Source organism: Vanellus vanellus (genome assembly GCF_965231255.1).
Source record: "Vanellus vanellus genome assembly, chromosome: 15".
NCBI classification, from domain to species: Eukaryota; Metazoa; Chordata; class Aves; order Charadriiformes; family Charadriidae; genus Vanellus; species Vanellus vanellus.
In genome coordinates this window covers 5067259-5091534 of record NC_138920.1, presented here as the reverse complement: position 1 = coordinate 5091534, position 24276 = coordinate 5067259, and the positions used below count along the sequence as shown (strand labels likewise).

The 24276-nt window shown below is 45.0% G+C and overlaps 1 protein-coding gene across 1 annotated transcript in view; it reads right to left on the bottom strand.

The window, feature by feature from the left end:
- Window positions 1–24276, bottom strand: part of PTPRT (protein tyrosine phosphatase receptor type T) — a gene marked incomplete at both ends in the record, with an annotated part of 470881 nt that overhangs the window by 75984 nt on the left and 370621 nt on the right. Inside the window, 2 exons of the mRNA XM_082491049.1 lie at window positions 8229–8265; window positions 16816–17089. Of these exons, the coding sequence (XP_082347175.1) occupies window positions 8229–8265; window positions 16816–17089 (311 nt within the window). The remainder of the gene's footprint in view (window positions 1–8228; window positions 8266–16815; window positions 17090–24276) is intronic.

Below are 24276 nucleotides of genomic sequence, written 5' to 3'. Positions count from 1 at the left end.
ATGTATAACAGACTCGTCACACCCTACGAACAAAAACTAATTAACCTTTTCACCAGCCAGTCCCCTCTAAGCAGTTAACTCTGCTCTCATCAGGGTTATCATTAAGAATCCACAGCCGCGCCAGCTGCAGAAATGGCAAAACCAGCGAGCGAAGTCCAGAGGTGGGTATAAACCGAATACTGAAGTGAGGCCCCCCTCTCGGCCCGGCTGGCCAAAGGTGCTTGAAGTACCACGGTGGCCTACAAAAAACGCACCCTACCCAGCTTCACCCGCGAGCTGACTGAGCAGCAGGGGAAGGAGGATACTCGCCGTGTTACAGCACACAGGGAGTCGTATGGGCAACGCATTAGGGAGTCTGCGCTGCATAAGACACGGGGAAACTTTCTGTACTTTGCCAAGTTCAGGCAGCACTTTCAGGCTTGTCTTGAATGACGGTTTTTATTTTCCTCTACAGTGGTATTACCAAGCAGTCTCTTTCGCACCTACCTCTCTTGTGACGTTGCCACATAGCCTAACGCTACTATATAATTTTTTAAATGTCCGGTTCCTGGAAGAAGCTGAGAAGCTAATGCATTAATAATAAGCCTGGTTCTGAACATGAGCTCGTTGCAAAATCCATGTAAGGAAACAGAGGCATGATGTATTTGTAATAGCTTTGGGTTTGTCATGCTTTTGGCCGTACTATTCAAGGACACTGACAATGACAATCTGTTCATGAAAAACTTTTTAAGTGAGACACAGTACCTGACCAGCAGCTGATACACCTTAAGAAGCATCTCCAGGTACCAGGGGATGGAGAAGAAATACTGACTACCCAAACAAGTTGGTGTAAGCATATGAAGGTGAGGAACATGCAACACTGCTGTCCTCTAAAATGCTGCAGCCCCCCTCCTGCTTCTCCACCCGAAGCTGCCCCCTCCCCTCGCCCCATCGCTCAGCCCCTGTGCAGAAGGCTTTGGGGGACGTTCAGACAGTTTTTGCTCCAAACCTTCAAGCAGAAGAGAGGGGGGAAAAAAAACCAACTCCAAATTTCACAAGTGAGTCGGCGTGCATTGCTCCTTGCGTTAAAACCAAATAAACCAAAAGAAATCTTTTCCGATTTGACCTTCACTTCTGGCTTTAGTGCCCAACCACTGCCCTTTCCCCCCGCTCTGCCTGGCTACCAGCCCATCCGCAAACACAGAGGATTGTACGAATCCACCAGCCACAGCCACGACACGCAGCCCCCGGCAGCCTCCCGCTCCAGGCGGTGGTGTAAGGGCACAACAGCCTCCCCACAGCACTCCAGGGAAACCCACGCCTGCTTTGACTCCAGGAGGACTTGGCTCACCCACCAATCATCAATTTTATTCTGCTTTTTCTAAACGCTCTTCTTTTCTGAAGCAACCCAGTGTATCCCAGCAGTGGATGCTTTGAATTACAGAGGTGATATTTTCAGTCTACTGTTGCTAATCTATCCTAAATTTTACCTTAAACACTGTGCCTCTCCCAGCCTCTCCCCTCCCGCTGCTTATTTCGATTGGGGAGCCCAAGATTAGGGTCTGTCAGCGCAGCAGAGCTCTAGGAGCAGGCAACCTCCTCCAGAAACTGGGCTGAGGTTATCAAACTCAGCTCACTCGTGGCCTCATCCAATTCTGCACCAGGTTCTTCGCTAATTTGAAGTTGGTTCGTTAGTCCCCTGGGCTAAGAAAGCCCCCACAGGCAACATTTTAAATGCCTCTAAGTAAGCCTTGAACACTGAATTTGGTGAAAATAAAGAGGCTCGCAGGGTAAGCGGGCATCCACATGCCAGGAAGTTTGAGTTCTCTTCTCAGCGGGGAATGTTTTTCAGTAAAAGCAATGTAAATGTGTCTGTTATTAACAATTAATTATGGCGATACACAAACTTGTGCTAAAAAATAACTTTGAGAAGGCAGAGAATTGGTTCAGGGGAAAAGAAAGAAAGAAGCATTTTCATGCATTCAACTTAAAAAGTGTGATAAAACCTTCTGAAATAAATAGCACAAAACAGAGTAAACCTGTCAAAGGAATAACATTCCAGTGTATCAGAAGACAAAATGCAGTAACAAACAGATTTGAAGTGGGATTAGATCTGTTTAAAAAATACATTATCTGTCAACAAAACCAGAATATACTTCAGGAAACAACAGAGCCCTCTTAAATGAATTTGAGGGAGCAAGAGCTATTCCAATGAACAGTTTTCATGAGCAGCAAAACTGGGTGTGAAGTGAAGGAATTTTTTTTCTCCTCATTTTCCACTGTTTTTTTGCAGTATCCCCCCCCCATGATTCCCCTGGTCACCTTTCAGAGCCAGGTTCATTTCTGAGGTCTCAAGATTGTTAAACACTCATCTCCCGGGAAGTTCCCTTTTCCAGTGCTGAGGCACTACAAAAAAAAAAAAAAAGCAGGACCATTCCTCTCAAAGGCATTTGAACTTCGCAGTAATCCAGGCACCTTTTTACTCCTGTATCATTACCGCTGCCCTGATGTGCAGTTAAAATAATTCTTGGGTGAGAAAATCACAGCTCGATCAGAATATAACCAGGCAGCACTGGGAGAGGAACATTCCTATGAAAATTTAATCCACCCCAAAACTAAGAAACCAACCCTCCTTTCCCCTCCCTCTCATAATAATCACCTGTCCCTCTGTCACATCCCAGTCAGTCGTTCCGTGCACATCAAGCTAAAGTAGAAGAAACTATTTCCACCAGCTGACGGCACTTCCTCTCTAGATTTAAATTTTCTGCAGCGAAATGATGGCACTGCTCCCCGTGTCATACACACAACGAGGCAAGTTTAGGACCCGCAGACCCTCGTGTTCATTCTGATGGAAACTGCAAAGCCTTTGAGAAGTTCTGAACCTCCCCGCTAGTGACCCGCGACTGACTTCACACAGTGCTCCCGAGGCACGATTCTGCATCGTCTCCGATTCCAGCAGAAGTTTCTATAGAGAGGACCGACAGAATCCAGTTTTCACTTTCCTGCGGCCATTTCTCCGACAGCAGGACTCAGCTGTCGAAGAGGGAGTGTAATAATCGGCCCCCCCAGAACGCCTTAGCTACTTTAATTCAAAAACGCGAGGTCATCTCCACGCACGCTCAGGGAGATATTCAGCCTCTGCAGAGGGCCAGCGAAGGGTCCGGGGGGCTCGCCAGTCTCGCTCGAGCGCTCCTGTGAAGGTTTAAGCGGTGTTTAGTCCTCCAGACGACCCTCTGCAGAGGCACAGATTCGCCTCCGTGCAAAAGGAGCACCGTTTTAGGAGTGCCCCCTTTATACTGTACTTAGAATAACCGTAAAAGTATTTTCCCATGCAAACCAAACACGAAACAAGAAGCCACGACGCTGCTGAGACTTCTGGAAGTTTGAAGAGTTTTCCTTTTCCTGAGCTGATAATCACCTGTGCTCAAGAGGCTGGGCGGGTTTCGCGTGGTCGCCTGTTGCCTCCCTATTACTGCTAAGAACAAGCAAAATCGTTCCCAGGCAGCATGCACAAGAAAAAAAAAAGGAAAAAAAAAATAAAAATGTACCTCATAATGATTATTAAAGTTCCATTCTTTCATTTGCAAGAAGTCACATTTTAAAGAAAGAAGAAATGAGCATCAGGAGATAAGGAACCATTAATGAGCCCTCTGCCTTGGCTTCAATTACATTGTGAAATTAATTTAATGCGCTTTAAGAATACAAGAGGTAATCGCTCTCTCTTGGTAAGAGGTTGCAATTTTCTCTAATAAAGCGTCAATATAAATACGTTACTTTAAGACAGGGAGAACAAGTCAGTTAATTCAGAAAGAATGGGACATATTAATACAAATGATATCAAGGAAACCAAACGGCAAAATCAATAGATAAACTGGCTGAATGAAAACTGTATGGCAGAGAGCTGGTAAATCGGGGTTTAATTACAAACTTATTTTTAAAGAGTGTTTTATGCTAATGAAATGCGAAAGTGCATGCATCCAAGTGACTAACGCTGTGAAAGACGACATTACTCCAGTAATTTAAAAAAGAGGAGTAGCCCATGTGAGGAGAGACGTTTATGGCTGGAAGCGGTAAGAAATCTGAGAGCAACGAGCCTGGAAATAAATACATACGTAGAGACAAAAGGTTAACAACACGCGTGGACTGAAAACATGCTGGCAAAGTGTGAAATGGCTACACAGACTGGACAGACGCAGAGAGCTTTCTGATGGACTGCCAAACGTCCCCACAAAGGCTGGTGACAAGTCCCCGCCGCCGGCCCCTTCCACCAGCACCAGCAAACTCCTGCCCTGAGGCACTGGACGGAAGGGAAGGAGCTCAACAGAGGTGCTAGTCCGGGTGGGCATCCGCCACCTCTGCTTTGGAGGATGCACTGCTGGTCTCAAGACCTAGTGCTCTGAAATGCTGAAACCCACCCCGACATTTAAAATAAGCCGATACTCGAGGATTTGAGAGCTCTTTCTTGCAACCACAAGAATAAAGTCCATCTGAATGGGAGCAGAAACGTAGAAAACCATGCAGAGGAGTGCACCACCAGGAGGGACGAGACACAGCTCCTGCGCGGAGCTGAACTGAACAGTCTATTTCTTGCTAAAAGGGGAGGAGAGAAAACTGGGAAAACTCCAAAACTCTCTTTAATGGACTAAAACACTTTTTTTAAAGAGTTGTCTACTTTCATTTTCTTGGGTTTGAGGCGATGGGACGTACAGAGCGAATTGCCTCCCAGCCTGCTGATGTAGCGACAGTGGAACAGCCTCATGCGTCTCTCGAGTAATTAAAGCTACTCAGCTTCCGAACAGGTGCCTTGCAGCAACACCCAAGATGTGTTATAATCCCCCAGTAACACACTGCCTAACACATTTTATTGCCTAATTACTCCCACGCTCACGTTTAGTGCCCTTGTTAATCCAGTACTTCAAGAGAACACTTGCCTTGCTTAAACATGTCTCGATCCTAATCTTCCCGGCACCGGCGTAAATCAGAACTCATTTCATGAACATTAATGGAGCTACTGCCGTGTCAAATGTCTGGGAATGGAAAAATTAGGCCTATATCCTAAAATGAACATTTAGTCTGGCACCTAGAATGTGTTTCTTTTCTTGCATGGAAACAAAATATGCTTTTTCTCCACTACCAACTCAAAGCAGAGCTTTTAAGCTGTCAATGCCGAGATTAGCCCCGACTCCAAAAAAGTGGGTTTTTTTCCCGACTCTTACTAAAGACACCACAGCGGTATCGTTGCGAGCAGCTCTGATGATTTCATTCAAGGCAGACTACAGGTTCCCTCTTCTATCCTCAGAAAGACAACAATGCAAATAAAGGCGAATACAGGGCAGCGCCATTAAAGATAATCAATATAATGAGTAGACAGAAGACAGCACAGACACAGCAGGTCATCTAGAACATCCCAGCTCAGCCTTCGATCAGGTCACGATGCAATTATAGTTTCAGGAGTGTCTCTGTCCGTTGCGGCACAGCAGAGAGAGGGCAGATATGACACCCCTCTTCGGGGGCTGGGGTGCAGCGCGTCTGAGCCCTTCTATTCATACGGAGTTAACGTACGGTGGGAATTCAGCCTCATGACATATGGAAATCTGAAACTCTGGGAAAGTGGTTCCACAGAACCACATTGTTCAGCTATGGCTCAGCTGCTCGTACCACGCAGGTGCCAGCAACGGAGGGTACTGTTACGTTATCAAGACTCCAAATTCACTTGTGATGCTACCTTGCTTGTGAGCTGCAGGCAACGCCGTACCTTTGAAGAGCTAAAACTGCATAAAATCAACTACAGCTGTGCATATTCCACTGCCCTTGCTAATGGCCAGGCACTGAGAAACACAACCTTGCAATTCAGAGTGAGCACAAGAGAAAAAAAAAAAAAAAAAAAGACGGAGAAATAAAAAGAATTTCCACAGAGATTTCTACACTCCACGTAGAGAAATAAGACATCTGCCTATAAATCTAAAGTGATATCCATTGAGACAGTGCGAATAAACACTAGAGCTACCATCATTTCTTGTCTTTTTCCATTCACGTCAATCAAGAAAAATCCTAAAGAATAAGATCACCAAAACCCAGTGGCTCTAGGCATCCTCAGGCTCCACCATCTCTCTTACAGCTCTTATCAAATTAATATTAGTAAAAGCTCCTTTTTAAAAAAGAGACAGCATTCAGAAACGACAGGATGAGGATGGGCTTATTGACTCTTCTTGGCGACCTAGCAGGTTAATGAAAATTAAATCAGTTTGCAGAAGTCAACTCAAGGTCAAACACTTACGTGACCCTTTTCTGAAGGACCCAGATCAGACAGCGCAAAGCAAAAGGTCACGCAAGACTGGGACTATCCAAGCTACGCAGGGGGTTTATTTTACTTTGAACAGTCACAGAGCAAATACCAATGACGACATTCTTCCACCAACTCCAGAAAAAGTAATGACTGAAACAGAAGAAACTACAGGTTTCCAAAAAGGAATTAATCCAGTGTCTCTCATCTCATGTAGAGACCTCTAGTCCTGCTCTGGGAAAACCCTGGGGAGACTCATTTCACCCAGGCTCGTCTTACCCACTCCTGCTCTTTTCTCTTTCTACCACCAGAAAGCCAAAATAAGGTATCCAAAATGGTCACGTCACTGCCAGCTGGAAAAACTGAGGGGGAAGGAGGGGAGACTGAGACACATAGAACGTCTGTAACCCAGAGGAATGAATTACATGAAGATTTTATGAGGAACTTTTTTAAAGGAGAGCAACATGAGGATAGGGGGAGCGCCAGAGCCACAGATGAAAGGGGGGAAGGGGAGAATCGGCTCCTCCTCCTCAGCTTTCAGTGGTGACACAACTGCTTACAGCCCCACCAGTTTGGGTATCGGGTCTCGGCAGTGAAAACAGCTGCACGGGGGGACCTTCGTGCAGCCCCTGCCACCCCAGTGCAGGGCTTTCTGAAACAGCCTGGGGGATGTCTCCATATAAAAGTGGAAAAAGTCCTCTTCTGCTACCCCACAACTGGTAGCTGGGGCTGCTCTGATCCCTCCCAACTCCTCTGTAAGTGCAGATGCAGAAGTGATAAGGGTAAAGTACCCAGAAATAATTAACTTCTGTCACTGCCACACGACAGAAAGGAGCAAAAAGACTGGAAAAAAACAGGACGGTGCTCCAAAGAAAAAAGGGTCATAGGTTCCTGCCAATTTTTGTTCGACTCTGGAAAGACTGCGCAGGCAGTAATGCAGTTATTTCACATTGCAGTAATGCAGTTATTTCACATTGCAGTAATGCAGTTATTTCACATTACAGCAAAGCAGCGAGAGCACAAGATGCAACCCTGAGTTTTGGAAATTCCTTGAGGGTTTGGGTTGTTTTTTTTTGTTTGCTTTTTGTTTTTTTTTTTTTTGGGGGGGGGGGGGGAGTTTTGGAAACCCTGAGAGCTCCCTGTAGCATGGCCAATGGCAATTACCCTATTGTTTCCTTAAGGCTCATTTTGACACTTTCACATGTGTTGAGTAACTCTCTTTACAGCTACTCCTCTGTTTGTGTTACTTGTAGGGAAATTGGTTTCTGACACCTTTACTGGCAAACTAGCCCCTGGGGTGATTTTAAAGTCCTTAGAAGACTTTAAAGCAACTCTAAACTCCAAGAAGAAACCCAGACGTTGTCATCATTGGTCCCTCGAGAGCCACACCTTGTGAAGCAACCTGGGGATCGGAGCATTGCCTCTTAACAATATTTGCCTCAGGTTCACTCGGTCTCGTCTATTTGACTGATCAGTTTGGTCTATTCCAAACTAATTGCAATGAAAATAAGGAATGTACTCTACTCTGTTGAATTATACCATGAAAACGGTGTGATATAAAAATTGTGCCGTGCTGTGTTCAAGCTTTGGCTCATGTGAGATCTCCTCTTACTTATCTACTTGAAACAGCGGCGGAGAGAAAAAAGTTAATAGGAAGATTTTTGGTGAAATTCGACCAATAGCAAGAACAGTTGTCAGGACAGGAAAACTGTTGACAGGCTAAGGGAAAGGAGGAACCACAGAGACAGATACCCTGTCTTAAAACAAAACAGAATCTACACATATGCGAAGAGGTTCTGGAAATTGTTGTTCTGCCTTTGAAATATTCCTTGGGGAAAACAAACCAAAAAAAAAAAAGAAAGGAAAGAGGCTTATTCTTTGAATAGTAACTGTAATCAAGTTGTGTCACCACTGCAGCTTTTACATTACTGGCATTGTACTTCACAGGAAAAGGAGAGCCACGTACCTTTTGTTGCCAGCCGGACACAGTTGATTTTTGTTTCCTGAAAAAGAAAAAAGAAAAAAATATAGAAAAACATCAAGGTGTGTAATTTGCCCATCTACAATAAACATAAATTCCTTTAAAAAGGTACTAAAACAAATAAGCGCTTTTTCTTACACTTCATCTCCAAAAATACCACCAACAGTTTTAGTTGCATAAACCACTCCGTGCTAATGGACTTGCACACAGCTGCTTCTCTAACTGTTGAGAAGTTAAGAGTGACAACGTGTTCTTCCACGCTGGGTGTGTGAGTGATGGGTCCCATGTAGCTGCCTGATTAACTAAGAGAATTTACCAGTTAAATGACCTGATCTTTAATAGGCAGACAAGCCTTGGGTCAAAAGTACATCGAATTTTCATGCACCATTACTGCAAATTTTGCAAATTGGGTATTTATTTAAACACATGGCAAACAGACACCGAAGCAGTCGTGTGAATATTTCAGCTCTGCGATATGTATGCGAAGCAAAACAGCCTGCTGCATGGCTAGCTCTGCCAAATGAGCTGCTCACACACAACCCACACCACCGCTGCAGGTTTTCATTGCAGAGCCGGGATAAAGCCCCACGCTTTTGTTCAATCCACCTCAGAGCCCGCAGATCCGCGCAGACAGGAGTTTGGATCGGAACGGCAATGTTGTATTTGGCTTCACTAAAAGCTCAAACTCGGCAGCCTTCTCAGGCCACCTCCGCTGAAAGCACATCCTTTCTGGTAGCCCCAACTCCTCGTTCCATAGCCCGTATCGGCGCGGATTGCTCCTGCCCGATGCACGACCGCCGTCCAAATCTGTCTGTCTTGCTTTGCTTAAAAACCTGATGTTGTCAGGCAGTCATCTCCAGGGCTTTCATAGCACTTCGTGTCTTTACATGCTTTTGTACACACCTCAGGTGTAATGAATACTGCATAAATTACAGCCTGTACCAACGCTACATTAACATGGATGCTGTCGGCGCTCTGGAAACAACAGCCCCGCAAATGCACTGCTGCGCACCTCATTCCGTCCTCAAGCAATCAGACGACCACTGCGAAAGTCTGAATTTGCTCTTGCAGAAAATCTGTCCCACCTGTGGCAGACCCTCCTTGGCCTGAGCAGAAACACACGGTCCCATCGTGTCTTTCTCCTCACACTTACGTTGCACGTAGGAAGGGGACAATGGCAGGACCCACACCGGGAAACACAAGAACGATTCCCTCTGATCCCTTTCTACGCATTTTTCAAAATACAAGTCATCCACACTCTCTGGATATAAGAAACGCGGCGTGTAGCCCCAAAATAACGAAATACTCAGGACAAACTATCCCTTTGTTGATTTTGCCTTCAGACTCTCTTGAGGAACTCCTGGATCACCAGGGACAAATCACGTCTATTAAGGACATCCTGTCCCAGCCATACAGCCCCCAGAGCGGGACTGAAGCACCGTTTATCCCAGTAAACCAGAGGCACCTCTCTTTGGTGCATTGACCCCTCTCTCCCCCAAAACTCAACCCCCCCGACAGAACCTGTACAACCGTCAGCACTGCAAAGTCAACAGAGCTGTACAACAGAGCTCCCCATTCATCTCTGCCTCGTGTATAATCAGCTCGAATTGCCAGCTATTCTGGAAATCCAAAATCTTTATTACTAGTGATGATATATGAAGCAGGAAAAAACAATCCAGCTTTATTTTCAGAGCACAGCCTCAGCACATAATGCTGGGAATTATAAGAGAGAGAGATCTAAGACAAGGTGACCCGGAAAATCAGCGATGAAAAAGAAAAGAAATAAAACAATATCAAGACAGCATTTTTGCTGCCTAAAAGTAGGTGGACACTTGCTCACATTTCCTTGTGGAAATTCTTCCTGTGTATTTATTGCTTTCTGCTAGCTCCGAAGTGCAACAGAAAGCTGGAGAAACTAGTCAATGTTGAGAAAAGAAGAGGTGAGAAAACAAAACCCGAAATCTTGTTAATGATGCTGTAACTGATCTCATTTGAGCGTGTGCACATTCCTGCACATTACCCTCCCACAGGGTAATTTGAGAAGACAGGATGCAGTGTGTTCTGTTTGCATCTACATCTACTAATTGCTGCATTTAGCACAGACAATCATAGTTATTAGAAGACCACGATCTGGCACTGCCAAAAGCGAGGGCAATCAATCACTAGAGGAACAAGACATCTGGACTTCAGAACTTCACATTGCATCTTCTGAGAAGGAAAACATGAAAGAAACCTCCACAGACGCCAGACGTCCAGCTACTCGGGATGCTAAAGTTTAAAGACTTGAATTCAGTCCACATTCCTGAAAAGGGGTGATTATTCCATCAGAGATCAACCCACTGCTCATCTCTTTGGTGTGTCACAAAAACGGGAACCCTTTAATTTTTCTCTATTTTCCTTGACCGATGCTGAGAATTGTGAGTTTGTATGAACTTTCCTCCTAAGAAACAGAATAATTAAATACACCTTTTTTTTTTTCCAAAGAAAAGTAAAACAATTTTCCCACAATCACATTTGTTTTCTTAAAAACACTACTTTTGATTCAGACAAGGTGCTTTCCTGCCCACAGTAAAGATGCTAATCAAGATCCTGGAATAGGAAGACACTGCATGAATACGTTCTACAGCTCTTGATCCAACTTTGATCATAGAGTCATATCATAGAATCATAGAATGGTTTAGGTTGGAAGGGACCTTGAAGACCATCCAGTTCCAACCCCCCTGCCATAAGCAGGGACGCCTCCCACCAGCCCAGGTTGCCCAAGGTCACATCCAGCCTGGCCTTGAACACCTCCAGGGATGGGGCCTCAACAACCTCTCTGGGCAACCTGGGCCAGTGCCTTGATTCTCCAACGGGCTTCGTATCCAGAAAGCTTACTGCGTATTAAGTCCATCTATGTATTTACTAGAACGTACTCATTTAAGTTTGCTTTCTGGAACTTCCATGTGAATAAAACGTGGTTACGGTGCACCCTCAACTCAAGGCTGAACACTAGCTAAATTTTTGAGGCCATACACCCTGGACACAGAGCATAGGAGGACCGTGTTTCGGATGCTGGCAGTCTGTTCCTGGAGAGCAGACCCAGACCCACAGTCAGATCCTCTGAAGAGAACTCAGATGGTGCTGAGGCGCTGGGGAAGCCCTCTCTGCCAGCACAGCTCACGCACACAGACTTGAAACTACACACCACGGGCCTGTTTCAGCATCCCTCGGAATTTTCAGATTTCTTTTAAACATTCTTTTGATATCGCTTGTTTCTTTCTTTTTCAAAGCAAGGGAGCTGACGCTGTCAACTAATTATTTAGGTTCCTAAACGCACATCTCACTGAAGTACACTGGATGATAACAATGCAAGTTCTGCCTCTGTCTCTTTAGTGTTTGGACAGGGAACAATTTTCTGCAGAAACGGGCTATGAGGGCAGCAGGACATATGTTTATGTGACAGCTGCATCTTCACAACCTAAAAGGGCAAATGATTTTTTTCCTTTTCTTTTTCCTTTAAAATGACAGCTTGCTGTTTACAGACTCCAACAACAATAAAAGCAGCAGAGCTTTTTCATCCATCTGTTTTCACACCCACATTTTTTTTTTCCTTTCCTTTCCTGTTATTATGACTTTGCATTAGTTAAACAGAGCACGCCTTGTCTGAAGAACCACCTGCCAGCACCAGCGAGACCTGCTGTCCCCAGACGCACCGGTCGGGGCTGCCCTGCGACAGGCACAGTTTCATCAGGCAGCTCAGACGGGGGACAGGCAATTTTCGCTTTTGCTGGTGCACGGACAAGACAAGTAATTACCAATCTCCCATTTGGCCTCTGTTTCAACTTTAGCTCCCCGCGTCCCAGAGCTATACACTGAGCGAGCTCGTTGGCAACCTGCTTCCCACAGGAGAGACACCATGGTTCTGTCCACCGAACATCAGGAGGAATTATTTTTGTGGCGCTCAAGAAATTTTGCTCAAGTTCAGGGGAGCTCTGGGTCACGTGTTTCTTTCTCCTCCCACTGAAGCCAACTTTTTACTGTCTTTAAAATTAATCACGTGCCTATGTCTGTGCAGGGTCAATGGACTCCCCTATAATTTCTCCTGCCAGCTTAAGGAAACCGCTAGTTCTCCGAGAGACTGAGCAAAACCTAGTATTTGCCTTCCCGATTATCTGCTATTTTTAGTATCCGTGCCGTTTGGAGAAGGGAGGTTTAACAAAGTGGGTAGGGCTTTTATTATTTACAACAGAAAGTTATTTCTATTGATATATATTGATATTTCTAATGATATACAGTTAATCACTGAATAACCCACACCTCTCAAATGTGAGGCAGACTGGAGGAGGATTTTATTTACTATGCAGAAAACACTCAGGTCCACATACTCTGGCCCATGATGGCCAACCAGATGTGGAAACGGGGGCTTTCAGAGGGGGAAATGCTTCCACAGCTGCTTTATTTCTGCCCCAGCAGCTCCCACATGAGATTAAGAAGGAATAAACGTAAGTGAACAAAACCGTACACCCGAAATCCTACTCAACACAGAGCTCCTCGAAGCATTGCAGGTGGCCTTGGTGCCACATCATTTTTCAGAACACAGCTCGTGCTGACCTGAAGTACCTCAGCATTTTTTTCACGGCCCATCCCCGCAGGGCTGAGTGCCCCCTCTCTGCTGGCAGCTCCAGCCGTACCTCCAAAACGTCCCAGAAGAAGAATGTTGTGTACGGTGAGCAGACCTGTCAGCATCTACAAATCCAGCCTGAAGTCCCCTGATAATAATGAACTGCCTGATTGTGCATGTAGTACAAGTCATTAGAGAGGAAAAAAAAAAAAAAAAATCAATAAAAATCTCTGTAGAGTCTATCATTCCCTCAAAAATAATATTCTCATTGATTCCTGTGGTGCTACTTTTCACAATTCTGGCTCGAAAACATCATTCACCTGTTGGACCACCAGGCTGCCGGAGCAGCCGGCAGCATCCCCCACATCATCTCCAGCTGCGTTACGAAGGCTCCTGCCTCATCTCCCATTTAGAGGAAAAATGGCCAAGAGTTATTGATTGCAACTGTGCCGTTACAGGTTTCATTTTAGCTCAATGAGGTAAGACGCAACTACAGGACGGATTTTGAGGAAACCCTGGTTTCTGAGCTGCTCAAAAGTTCGGGCAGCTTTCACACAGCAGTCGAAGAATTCTCCCCATCTGAGCGTGTCACTGGGTCACTAACCAGAGACTGTCACCTACAATGACCCAGATAAAGAACTTGGGGACAATAAAACCTGCAACATTTAACTCTGATGATGAAGTCAGCGTGAGGATAAGAGAAGATAAGGAGTAACACAGCGCCGCCACCCTGGCCTCCCGTTTCAGAGGGATAAACCCTGAAAGAGCTGGTGTTTTAGAGGGGCTGAGCTGGGGGACCGGGGGGGGGCGTTCAGACAAGGAAAAGTTGATGCTCAGGCAGCAATCTGTAGCAGGTGGCACCAGAACAGCCAGCAAACACCAGTTAGCTCTCTGGAAGGCTGCGACAGCACGTGTGGAGATCCTGCCAGAGGAGAGCGAAGCCAGTTGTCCCTCCTTCTTCCTGTGTCACCTCCTGTGCTAACTCCTTCTAACAATTAAACAGTAACTAACAGTGCTTCTCACCCCCACGGCCGCAAAGCCTGGAGCTCCTGGTTCCTTCTTCTCATTTTTCCCCTCTTACTTCAAACTCTGACACATTTCAGCTCAGCATCTGGCTTTCAACAGCCCCTAGGAGGGAGATTCGCACAATTTGGAAGCGTTTTGTATAACAAAGCTGAAAACTGTTCTGTTTCACACATGTTCTATTTAGATCCCTGTCTGGAAGCAGCACCACCTCGACCAAACTTCACGCAACTGTCCACAGAAAAGAATTCAGCCAGCGACAGCTATCTCATTCAAACTCTTAAACAACGAGGACAACATTGCACGAGAGAAGGCAGAAAAGCTCATGATCTGATTTCGCAGCAATTTGCCACACTTGTTTTGCATCCAGCTGTTAATTATGTTCCTTTCACTGTAACAATCACGGCTAATGGTTGCAGAGCAGACGAGAACACCAAATGAGCGCAACCCTCCACGTACAGAGGGGCTGAAACAATGCAGAACTCCCGTAACACTTCTACCTCCTCTCCTCGAGCTTTTTGACCAAATACAGAATGTTTCTTCAAATTAAGTGCTCCCCAGAGTCCTACTTTTCTAAAGGAGGCTGTTCTGGTTCACTGCCCGAAGGTTTCTCATTGCAGGTTCCAGGTGTGGAAAGAAGTTTCATCATTCCACAACTGTCAGTGATTAATGAAACAATAGAATATCCTAATTAAAAAATGAGTGGCAATGTCGTGTTAAGTTTTTCATGTGCGAGGGAACATAAGGCTATATTTTAATTGCGCTAAGTTGTTGCTGTTTCAGATATTTTGCAGATGTGCATTATCAAAAGCGCCACATTGCAGCCATAATTATTAGCAGGCTTTAGGAAGACCAGTCAAAGCTGCGCAGACTATAGACATAAGTGAAAACACAGAACTCTTTAATACAAGTTATACCTGTAAACAATTCTGGGAATGAATCACAACTTATTATTTACAGCTGCAAAAGACTGGATGAGAATCAGACCCTAATGTTTGTAATGTGGGGCTGAAGGATTTTATCCAGAAACAAAAACTATCACAGCTGTTTCTCTGAAGATCCATATTCCACTCTTGGACATTTCCTCTTTATTTTTTCCCGTAGCACTGCACTTCAAGGATCTATAAGCACATACCATACCAATATAAATTATTAAAACAAGAGGCAATTTCTTTCTCAAGTAGGAATTTGTTCTGTCTGGCAGGACATCTCCCGTGCTTTCACTCACCGCGTATTGTTGCGTACAGACTCTTTGGATTAATTATGCTTAAAGAGTCCTTTACAGTCTCGTGTTCCTGTTAGAACAGCCCAAGCAAGTCACCCCTTTTTTGAGTCCTTATCACCTTGTACGTAGAGAGCGTGATGCAACCTGGCAGCTACAGAGACCCAGAAAGAGCAGGAACCACACGTTACCGCTGCCTTAATCCAGACTGCCGAGGGAAGCCTACACTTCCATTCATACAACCCATTTACGGCATATTATGTTGTACTTAAGCAAATAAAGTTTTCTCTTCCCTGGGGATCCATTCACTAGCAATTAACTATCACACAAGGGGGAACTAACTAGACACAGAGAGACATACACATATATTCCACAATTTCCTTTATAAAGGCAAATCCGAAACTGAATTAATTGAGTGGTACTGGAAGGAAAATATATCGTCTAGAAAGGAAACCAAGGTGAATAACAGCACAGTATTGAAGAGATTTGTGCTTGTCAGCCACCCAGCAGAATCTCTGCAGGAGAATGGTGATAAATGAAGGCAGTAAAACACCGAGCTATGTTGTGGCCATGCACCGGCGCTGCTAGCCCGTTAAACGATGTATGGTCCTCTGTGACACGTGGCTGCGTGTTGGGTATAATAGATACTATCCCGAGTGGAGACCAAAGCCTACACCATTCACCTTTGATTGATTTTTCTAATTTTGCTCTTTCAGAGGGGGTGTCCTGGAGGATTTATCTATGTTCAAATCAGATTCACGAAAGCACTGGCAAATGTGTTAATAACACACTCGGCTACCCGACTTCTCGACACCTTGTTAACGCTCTAAGACTCTTCAGGAAGCCAGAGCGTCAAATTGTATCATGTTATGTGATAACGAAAAACAATTAGGGGAGTCAAAGGGGAGGAGGGTGAATGACTGCTTAGGCTGGATCTGACCTGCACACTGTCAGCTGAACAGACCTGAAGCAGGAAAGGTAAAAGAGCAGCTCACAGACTGTCCTGGGCTGGAGCAGAAGAGGGAAAAGGGGCCTTCGCTTTTCCTATGACAGCATCTGTTGGGGCATGACGTGTGCGTCATTCGAGTCTGAGAATAGGGCAGACTATGTTTCTTGTGCTGTCTCCATTTTAAACTTAGCATCACAGAGTAAGTTACTGTAAAAATATAGCCCAGGGTATTCAAAAGGAGTAAGACAGACATGCGCATAGTCTCCCCCGCAGTGCAACTTACTCAAGCTGAAAATTCACCGTAAGCGCTACATTATGATGTGACCAAATGTAAACTACGAGGTAATCCAACTTCATAGCTTTTGGGTAGTCCTCATCTCCCAATGTCTCCTCTAAAATCATAAGCGCTGTGAACTGGAGACTATCAGGATATAGCAGTTACATCTTTTAAAAGCACAATAGCCCCTACTCTGACTTTCATGCATATGCAAGAAAAAAAAATATCCAAATTCTAAGCAATTAATTTTGTAAATCACATGCCAACATGTGTCTTTACATAGTCCGGCTCCCCAACAGGTTTCTCATTGGATATAGGCAGCAGAGACTTGAATGAAAGATGAGTAGCGGCATGTTCAATTTTCACCAAATTTCTGTAAGAATGTAATAATGGGGAACAGTTAAACTGGCATCCAGTGGAGTAGGAAGGAGAAAGATGGGGAGGATAGACAGAGGTGGTCACGTGTACAGATGCAACTTCAATTTTCTCTGCACTTACTCCATTTGCCTTGCTAAGAGCCTGGAAGTATATGCTGTAGCTTTTCAGGGGAGAAAGCGGAGCATTCCAGTAGCCATTGTAGGTTTTGTTGTCACCCACTGTGAAAGGCTGTGTGACGGGCAGGTTGATGGGTTTCAGCTCGGCTGCAAAGTAGTGCGGGGAGTCAAGACTGGAAGCGTTCTTGTAGCTCACTGGGACAGAGAAGCATTCGATGATGTCTGCAGCTCTCCGTGCTTTCTGCAGCTTCTCCTCCTTGACAACAAGTTGATAGACACTAGGAGGGAGAGAGGAAGGTAAGATTAGAGCCCCGAGAGCCTTCAATATCAAGAGTGTTTCCAACAGTAAAAGGAAAAGGCAACGTAAGAAAAACACTGCTGGGGCATCACCACAAACACAGTTCCTGGCACTCCAGTAACAGTGGCCACTGAATGTTACAGACGCTGATCACTCGCTCTGGTGATTTAGTTGACTTCATCAAGGTACACCTTGGTGAAGTCAGAATAGATTTCAATCATGTCACACTTCGGGGAAAAGATTAAATAATCAAATATCCAGTCTATAATAAAATTTTAATGTCCTGAATATTAGAAAGTAGATGCTTTCTTTTTCAGCCACCAAGTTGAAACATGAACTTTTTGCTTGGACCAAACGGCGACTGTGGTAGAGGAGGGCACTGGCGGGTGATAATGGTGTCAGATCCCTTTTGAAATAATTTCAGGGTGCAAGAACTAGTTTAGATCAAAAAGATTCTCAGTTCTTCTAAGAAAATAACGTAGTTTGCCCCTCCCTCACATCTCTTTTTGGGATATATCCTGCAATGAAGAGTTCTCTAACATTAATTCCTGACGGCAAGTCTCCTCCTACCTGCCATCGCTAAAAGGCTGGCGTATGGACTGAGCAGGTGGCTTTACAGCTCTCCCAATTCACTTTTGTTTCAGGAAACAACAACAACAACTCTTCATATTCTTTCCAACTCTATGAAACGTTAATCCTTTTCAATTGCCGCTAAGCTTTTGGCCTCTCTGATGTGTAACAGCAATCTTGTTATTTCTGGCTTACTATTTCAGGCTCAAGGAGGTTGCAAGGGATTCAAATGTCCTCGGCTTTTTTTTTTTTTTTTTTTTTATTTTACCTCAGGCAGTTAACAAAGCCCTTCAGGTCAGCGCCGCTACAGCTGAGGCAGGTTTACTGTCTGCTTAACACCACTTCGCCCATTTGACAAAGAAAGATACCGCTGCAGTCATTTTACTTTTTGTCAGGATATTCACAGGCGCTGCCCTCCCCCGCCTGCGGGAGACTGCTCCTGTGTTCAGTTAGACAGGGGAGATCGATTAAGAGATTGGAACCAGCCCGCAGTGTATCATTCTCCCGGCTTTCACAGGCTCATCGGTGCAGAAAGATTGGTCTGAAGAATTTCTAGCATAGCGGTAGCTCATCGATGGATGCTTCTGTGGGGGGTGAAGTTCTGGCACCTCCAACAAGCCCGAGTGAAACAACAGCGCGCTGCTGCTTTGGAATTAGCCGTTGTTTCAGGTCTGCGGGTATCTGGCACGCTCACTGGTAACAACGAGGGGGTCAGCGAATCCTTTGGCTCCCACCGCTAGACGCGACACCAGCTAGTCTTTACAAGGCCAATTTACGAATTAACTTAGCGCTGAAGCTGTCCCTACGCAGGGCGCTGCTAACGTTTGCTAGCGCAGCAGGAGCGCCCAGCAGCCGTACGGATCGCAGCCTTTAATGACATCCCATGAACATTTTGGAAAACCGTCCTCAATCCTACAGCCTAGAGGCTTTACTGAAATATCATAGACCTTCTCTGGTATCTATTTTACAATTTCTAAAAAAGATAAACGGGCTTCCCAGCAACGCTTTAAGTATCATCACCGAGGACGCAGCGGGAGCTGTAAGCAAAAGCCGGTTCAACCTACACCCTCCCCTCAGCGCAGCGACAGAAACGCTTAGCTTGCCATTTTGGACACCGCCTACTAACGGGCTATCTGCAGGTCCTGATTGTGACCCTTCTCTCTGGCAATAATAATCCGCACTACTGGGAAAGTCTGTCATTTTGTTTGTCAGCAGCGTGCAAAACTGTAGCTGACGTGTTTATGGGCATTTGCCACGTGCCCTCTAACCTAAAAATGCTCGGTTTCCGTTTTATCCATCCCAAACACTTGTCTTTCCCGGTTACAGAAAATGTTTCCTTTAGGTACACACATAAATATAGATGTAGAAATACATAGAAATCCCCTTTCAGCCCAGCAGAGGCCAAGGGTTCCCTCTCCCTATCTCCCCAGCCCCGCGGCGCCCGAAGGGCGACTCCCACCCCCGTGAGCCCCCTCGCAAGCGGGGCGCCCCCGCGCTTGTCTGTCGGCAGAGGCGGGGAAGCTCCCAGGGACACGAGGTGACAGATAGCTGAACTCTTCCCCTAATCATCAGAGAACTTATTTCCCTTTGAAGGTGTTCTCCGTTTCTCCCTTGAGGGTTCTAATATACGCTCCACCAGCGTAGGTGCGCTTTTCTATCACGAGAAAAGAGCTTTGATACATGCAGACCCTGGTAGCAGATAGTCTTTCTGCCTGTATTCTTTCACATTTTTGCTTCCATACTTAGCCATAACGCACTTCTTCCTTTCACAGGGATAACTCACTCTTTTAATGACCTGAAATCTTACTTTTAATGTTTATTCTTTTGGAATAAATTGAGGTGTCCCTGGAAGCACAACGGTACATTCATGAGCATTCAACTGAAATGTAACAGACGTCCCATTTGTGTTCAAGTTAAAACCCCATTAATCTCCTGCTCGAATACCGTCTCCTTTTCTAGGAAACAAGAACGTGAGCTAGCGCTGCGCTCATTGTTCACTCTGTCTAAAACACCCGCTCTGGTGGAACTTCGGATGAGCGACTGACTGCTTTCTTGGCTTTTTTTTTTTTTTTTTTTCCCTTTATGCCCCAGCTCACACCAACCGACACAGCAGGCGCCTCCCTGTGTACTTTCCCTGCTCCCCTCAGGGGCTCATCCTCCTTCAGCCTCACTCCTTTCTCAGAATCTCAGCTATTCGGTAGTGGTCAGGTGGCCACTCTCAAAGGAGGCGGTCAAGCAGGCAAGAGCGTGGCCGATTTCGAGGATTACTCTGGACTGAAGATTATCACCCTGAGAAATTGCTTCCTTATCAGATGATTACTCTGGATCTCGCTTTCTGATCTTTTGACCCCAGTGTTTTGATCTGTCCAGGCCCTCTAACAGCGCAGGATTCACGGTTCACCCCCAGCTGGTGCACAGACCGGAACAGTCTCGTTTTCTTTTTTCTTCTTTTCTCCCATACCTTTATTTTTCAGGTTATGCGCTTTTCCTCATGTTTGGTTTTTCCCTATGAGCGGAGTTTTCCTGACTGCCTACAGGGCATTTGCAGAGATCAACTTCTCTGCATTAACCAGTGAAGTGCTGCAGGGCACACCAAGGGCTTCCCTTCAGCAGCCGCTACCATCAGCGTTAAGATGCTCTCATAACCGTTTGCCTTTTCATTGGAGCAAAAAGCCGATGATCCCACGTCCGAACGAAATTCCTGTGGAATTCTGAGTAGCGAGCATCCAATCACCCACCCTAAAGTTTGGCCAAACCATCTATATTACTATAACAACTCTCAAAAGAGTAAAAGTAATTCAGCTTTGCTCAGAAGACGATAACTTTCCATGACGCGTTACGACCCCTAAGACCGCGGTTGGGCACTAACTCCAAACAAACTCGGTGCGTAGGATCTGCCCTTTTGGCCCGCAGAAGCACTTCAGCTGCGATCACAGCTCTGTTTCGGTGTTGAGCAGCGTCAACCATTTGCAACTTGTTACGACTGACAATTTTGTAATACACAGCAACACGATTCCAGCCAAGGGAAGGGAGGAGCACTTTTCCAAAAAGAAGAGCTAGAGGGAAGGAAAAAAAAAAAAAGTGGGCAACGGAAATAAGGAGGAGATATCCAAACTATTCTAATAGCTCTTATTCTGGCTCCCAGGTAGGCAGTAGCATGCATCTCCCGGGGTCTCCCCCTCCCAAGCTTCAGAGCTGCTGCGTCCAGCCAGCATCGGCTAACTGCACTGCCTTCACAGCAGGAATCAATGCATCAGCTGAAAATGCCCAACCGGAGAAAAGAAAGTTTCAGTGTCGTACATTGAAATTGTATTAAATGAGACAAGAAAAGCGGAGCCTTAGAACTCCCAACACTACACAGCAACTTCAGTACCAATAAACAGAAAGACGATACAGTAAAACTAACGACTACATTGAAATTTTTAATATTCAGCCAAATTTGCAAACTCTGCAGTCAGATCCCCGCACGCGCACGCTGCAGGGCAGTAGAAGCAGTGCTCTCGTGCTCCTCGTGCTAAGCTACCCCACGTCACTGCAGCCACGGGACGCTGCTGTCCCCATAAAGGACAAGGAAGGACTGGCTTCCAAAGGTGCCTCAGCTCTGCTCTCCAGAGCGCTCTCCGGAGATCCTCAGCTCCGGGCTGCTAACCAAGTGCCTGACTTCCCAGAAGGCCGGGCAGCCGAGTGCCCTGCTGTGCGGCTGCACGCTCTTATTAGAAAAGGAGGCCGAAACTGGATTCCTTGATAAATTTCACAGGTCTTAGATAGATAAATGCGCATTACTTTAATAGAAGCTTTTTAAAGTTTTTGACAGCTCCATTCTAAATCACCGATAAAAGCACCAGCTGTAACGGTCGCCACCGCACAACTGTTGTCTGCAGAGGAAGAAAATGTGCTCTTATCATCACCTACAAAGGTAATCTTTTAAATGACGAGTTCTCTATTCAGTGTGGAAGCCCAAGTGCGGATAATCAACATTCCAAATCACGGCCCGTTTCTGTGCGACTGAGATCACTCTGAGCGCGGTCAGACTTCTCGTCGCCTGCTCTTGACTTCTGAGGACGGACTGAGGAAATGCTTGCCCACCAGTCTAGCCGTGTACCAGACCAGACTCAAGTCCTGGACGTAGGATGTGTGTGAATGTGGAGGGGAAAAGCTGAGTCGGAGCTTTCCATAAAGCATTTAACATCTGGTCTGTGCACTTTGCTGTCCTGACACCGTACATACCAACAAGGTGAAATCTTCACTCTACCCCTGATAATGGTGGGGCATAAAAAGGAATATCATTTCTTTGTAACCCTACAGTGATCCCCTCACCTGACTTATTAAAGCTTAAAAGAAACAATGCTTCTGCAGCTTAGTACTCCCTCTGGACCAATTTTGGTACTAAATTTTCTTAAGTGTATCATATAAAGATTTCATAGGTCTTTGTTTAATTTTAATATTTAACACATAAATATATTATCAGCCATACATTATTTCCAATAATATTTTCTCCTGGGGAACAAAACTAAGTGGCAATTAGTACAACTTGATCTTGCAGTGCATTTTTTTAGCAGATTATTGTGAGTAGGTTTTGCAGTTCACCCAACAGAGAAAGGGAACTTCTCATTCCTAGCTCCAATGAACACATTACTTTCAGAATAACTGTTTGATAGGCTACAGGAAATAAGATATTACCAAAGGGTAGAGGTGTCCTTATTAACAGTTATTTTAATTCAAAGAATGAAGGACAAAAAGGACAAATGAAGTAAGGATGGAAAAAAGATTTGCATTTTCTAATAGCTGTGTCGTCTCAGACTGAAGGCAGGTGGGAAGCAGCAGCCAACACGGAGCTGGACATTGAATTTCCATTGTTGCACCTATTCTGCGGAATCAACAGATTCAGCACTTCTGAAAAGGCTATCCGAACCCACGGACACGAAACCCAAATACTACCTGACCAACCCACCAGAGTTAACGCTCCACAGAGGTGAATAAAAGGCACTGGGTGCACACGAACAGAGTCAATGGTACAGTAATTAGAGGGGCCAATAACCAATTCAGCTTTTCTCTTATTTGCAATGCAAATGTTTTAAGAAGATGCTCTTAAGATGGTGAGAGCGTTGTCAGCATACCGGTTCGTACCCTCGGCAAGCATCACACAGGGACCTCAAACACCAAGCGCTGATCTCCTACGGCACAGCTCTGTAACAAACTACAGAAATCAGATCTAACTTCAGGCATCAAACACCAGGTCTGCAAATACACCCTCGGACCCGTTTCCCTGGATGTTATTTAAACATGGCAGTCCTCATACCAGCTAGCTTTTTTTTTTTTTTTTTTAAGAGCCCATTTTTTTAAGTTAACACTTAAGTCACAGAATCCAAGCTACAGACAACTTAACACTAGCTTTTTAATCATCTGGTTTTCCATTTAACTTATGGCCCTGTTAAATCTGGTTGAGCCAACTTAAATATATTTGTTTCTATCCATGAAGGTTCATCGCCTTTATTCTGACAGCATGGAGCCATCTCCCCGGATACTGGGACGGAGAGGGTTTGATGTGTTGCCTGACACCCACATTTAGAATTCCGATTAGCTGTTGAATGTGCATATGTTTGTTTTATGGTCAAGTTGATTTCGGTGATGCAAACCGAGACAGAAAAGTAGCATCAACAACATCATCAACATGTTGATGTTGATGTTGATCATCATCAACAACACCTTTCTTAAAGGTATCTAAATAAAAACCTGAATTCTGCCACACAGGCAATAAGAAACGAAATAATGGGAAATTTAAGGAAATGTAATAGGGATGGAAACTGGAAATATCCTATAAAAATCTATCAGTAGTCTATAGAGCTTACTCTAAAAAAACCCTGTGAAATTAAACAGCAGATAAGCTCCTTCTTACAGTGTGCCTCCAGCCCTCCCGTGAACCTGCATAGAAGGGCTTATGTGAAAAAAATTCAACCAAACCCCATGAAATTCTACAAAAGATTTATATAACAAAAATTCTACTAAAATTTAGAAGAACTAAATGGATAACTGCCACAAAGCCTGACGCCGGCACTCGCTGTTCTAAGCATACGCTGCACCTACAGCATCGCTGTCCTCTGGCTACAACGGGGCGTATTCCCTCCCCAGGCTCCTCCTGCAGTCCTGTAATCACACATTCAGGCATTCAGAATCGACTCTGCGGACAGTTTCCAAATTCATAAAGTTTTCTGGGCTCAAACAGGTGGCAATATATTCCTGAGAATTGAGTTACCTACTTCCCGTGTTCTAAAATGTCACCCTTAATATCTTCAATAGCACCTTTAATCAGACGCTCCGAAAGTAATCTACAAAACATAATGAACCGAGTTTCACAGCCACCTTGGATGTACAGACAGGACCCACTGTACTATTCTGCAATTTTCTGTCTATTTAAGAACTGATTTGAAACCCATTAAAATCAATTAAAGATCGCTACTATTCCCATCAGGCTTTGGAACAGCTCCATGCAGAATACAATATGCTGAAGTTAAGGTTAGCTTTCAATAAACATTTTAATGCAGAAAATATGAAAAAAAGGAGATTGTTCTGCAATGTCACCTTTTGGAATATGCTTGG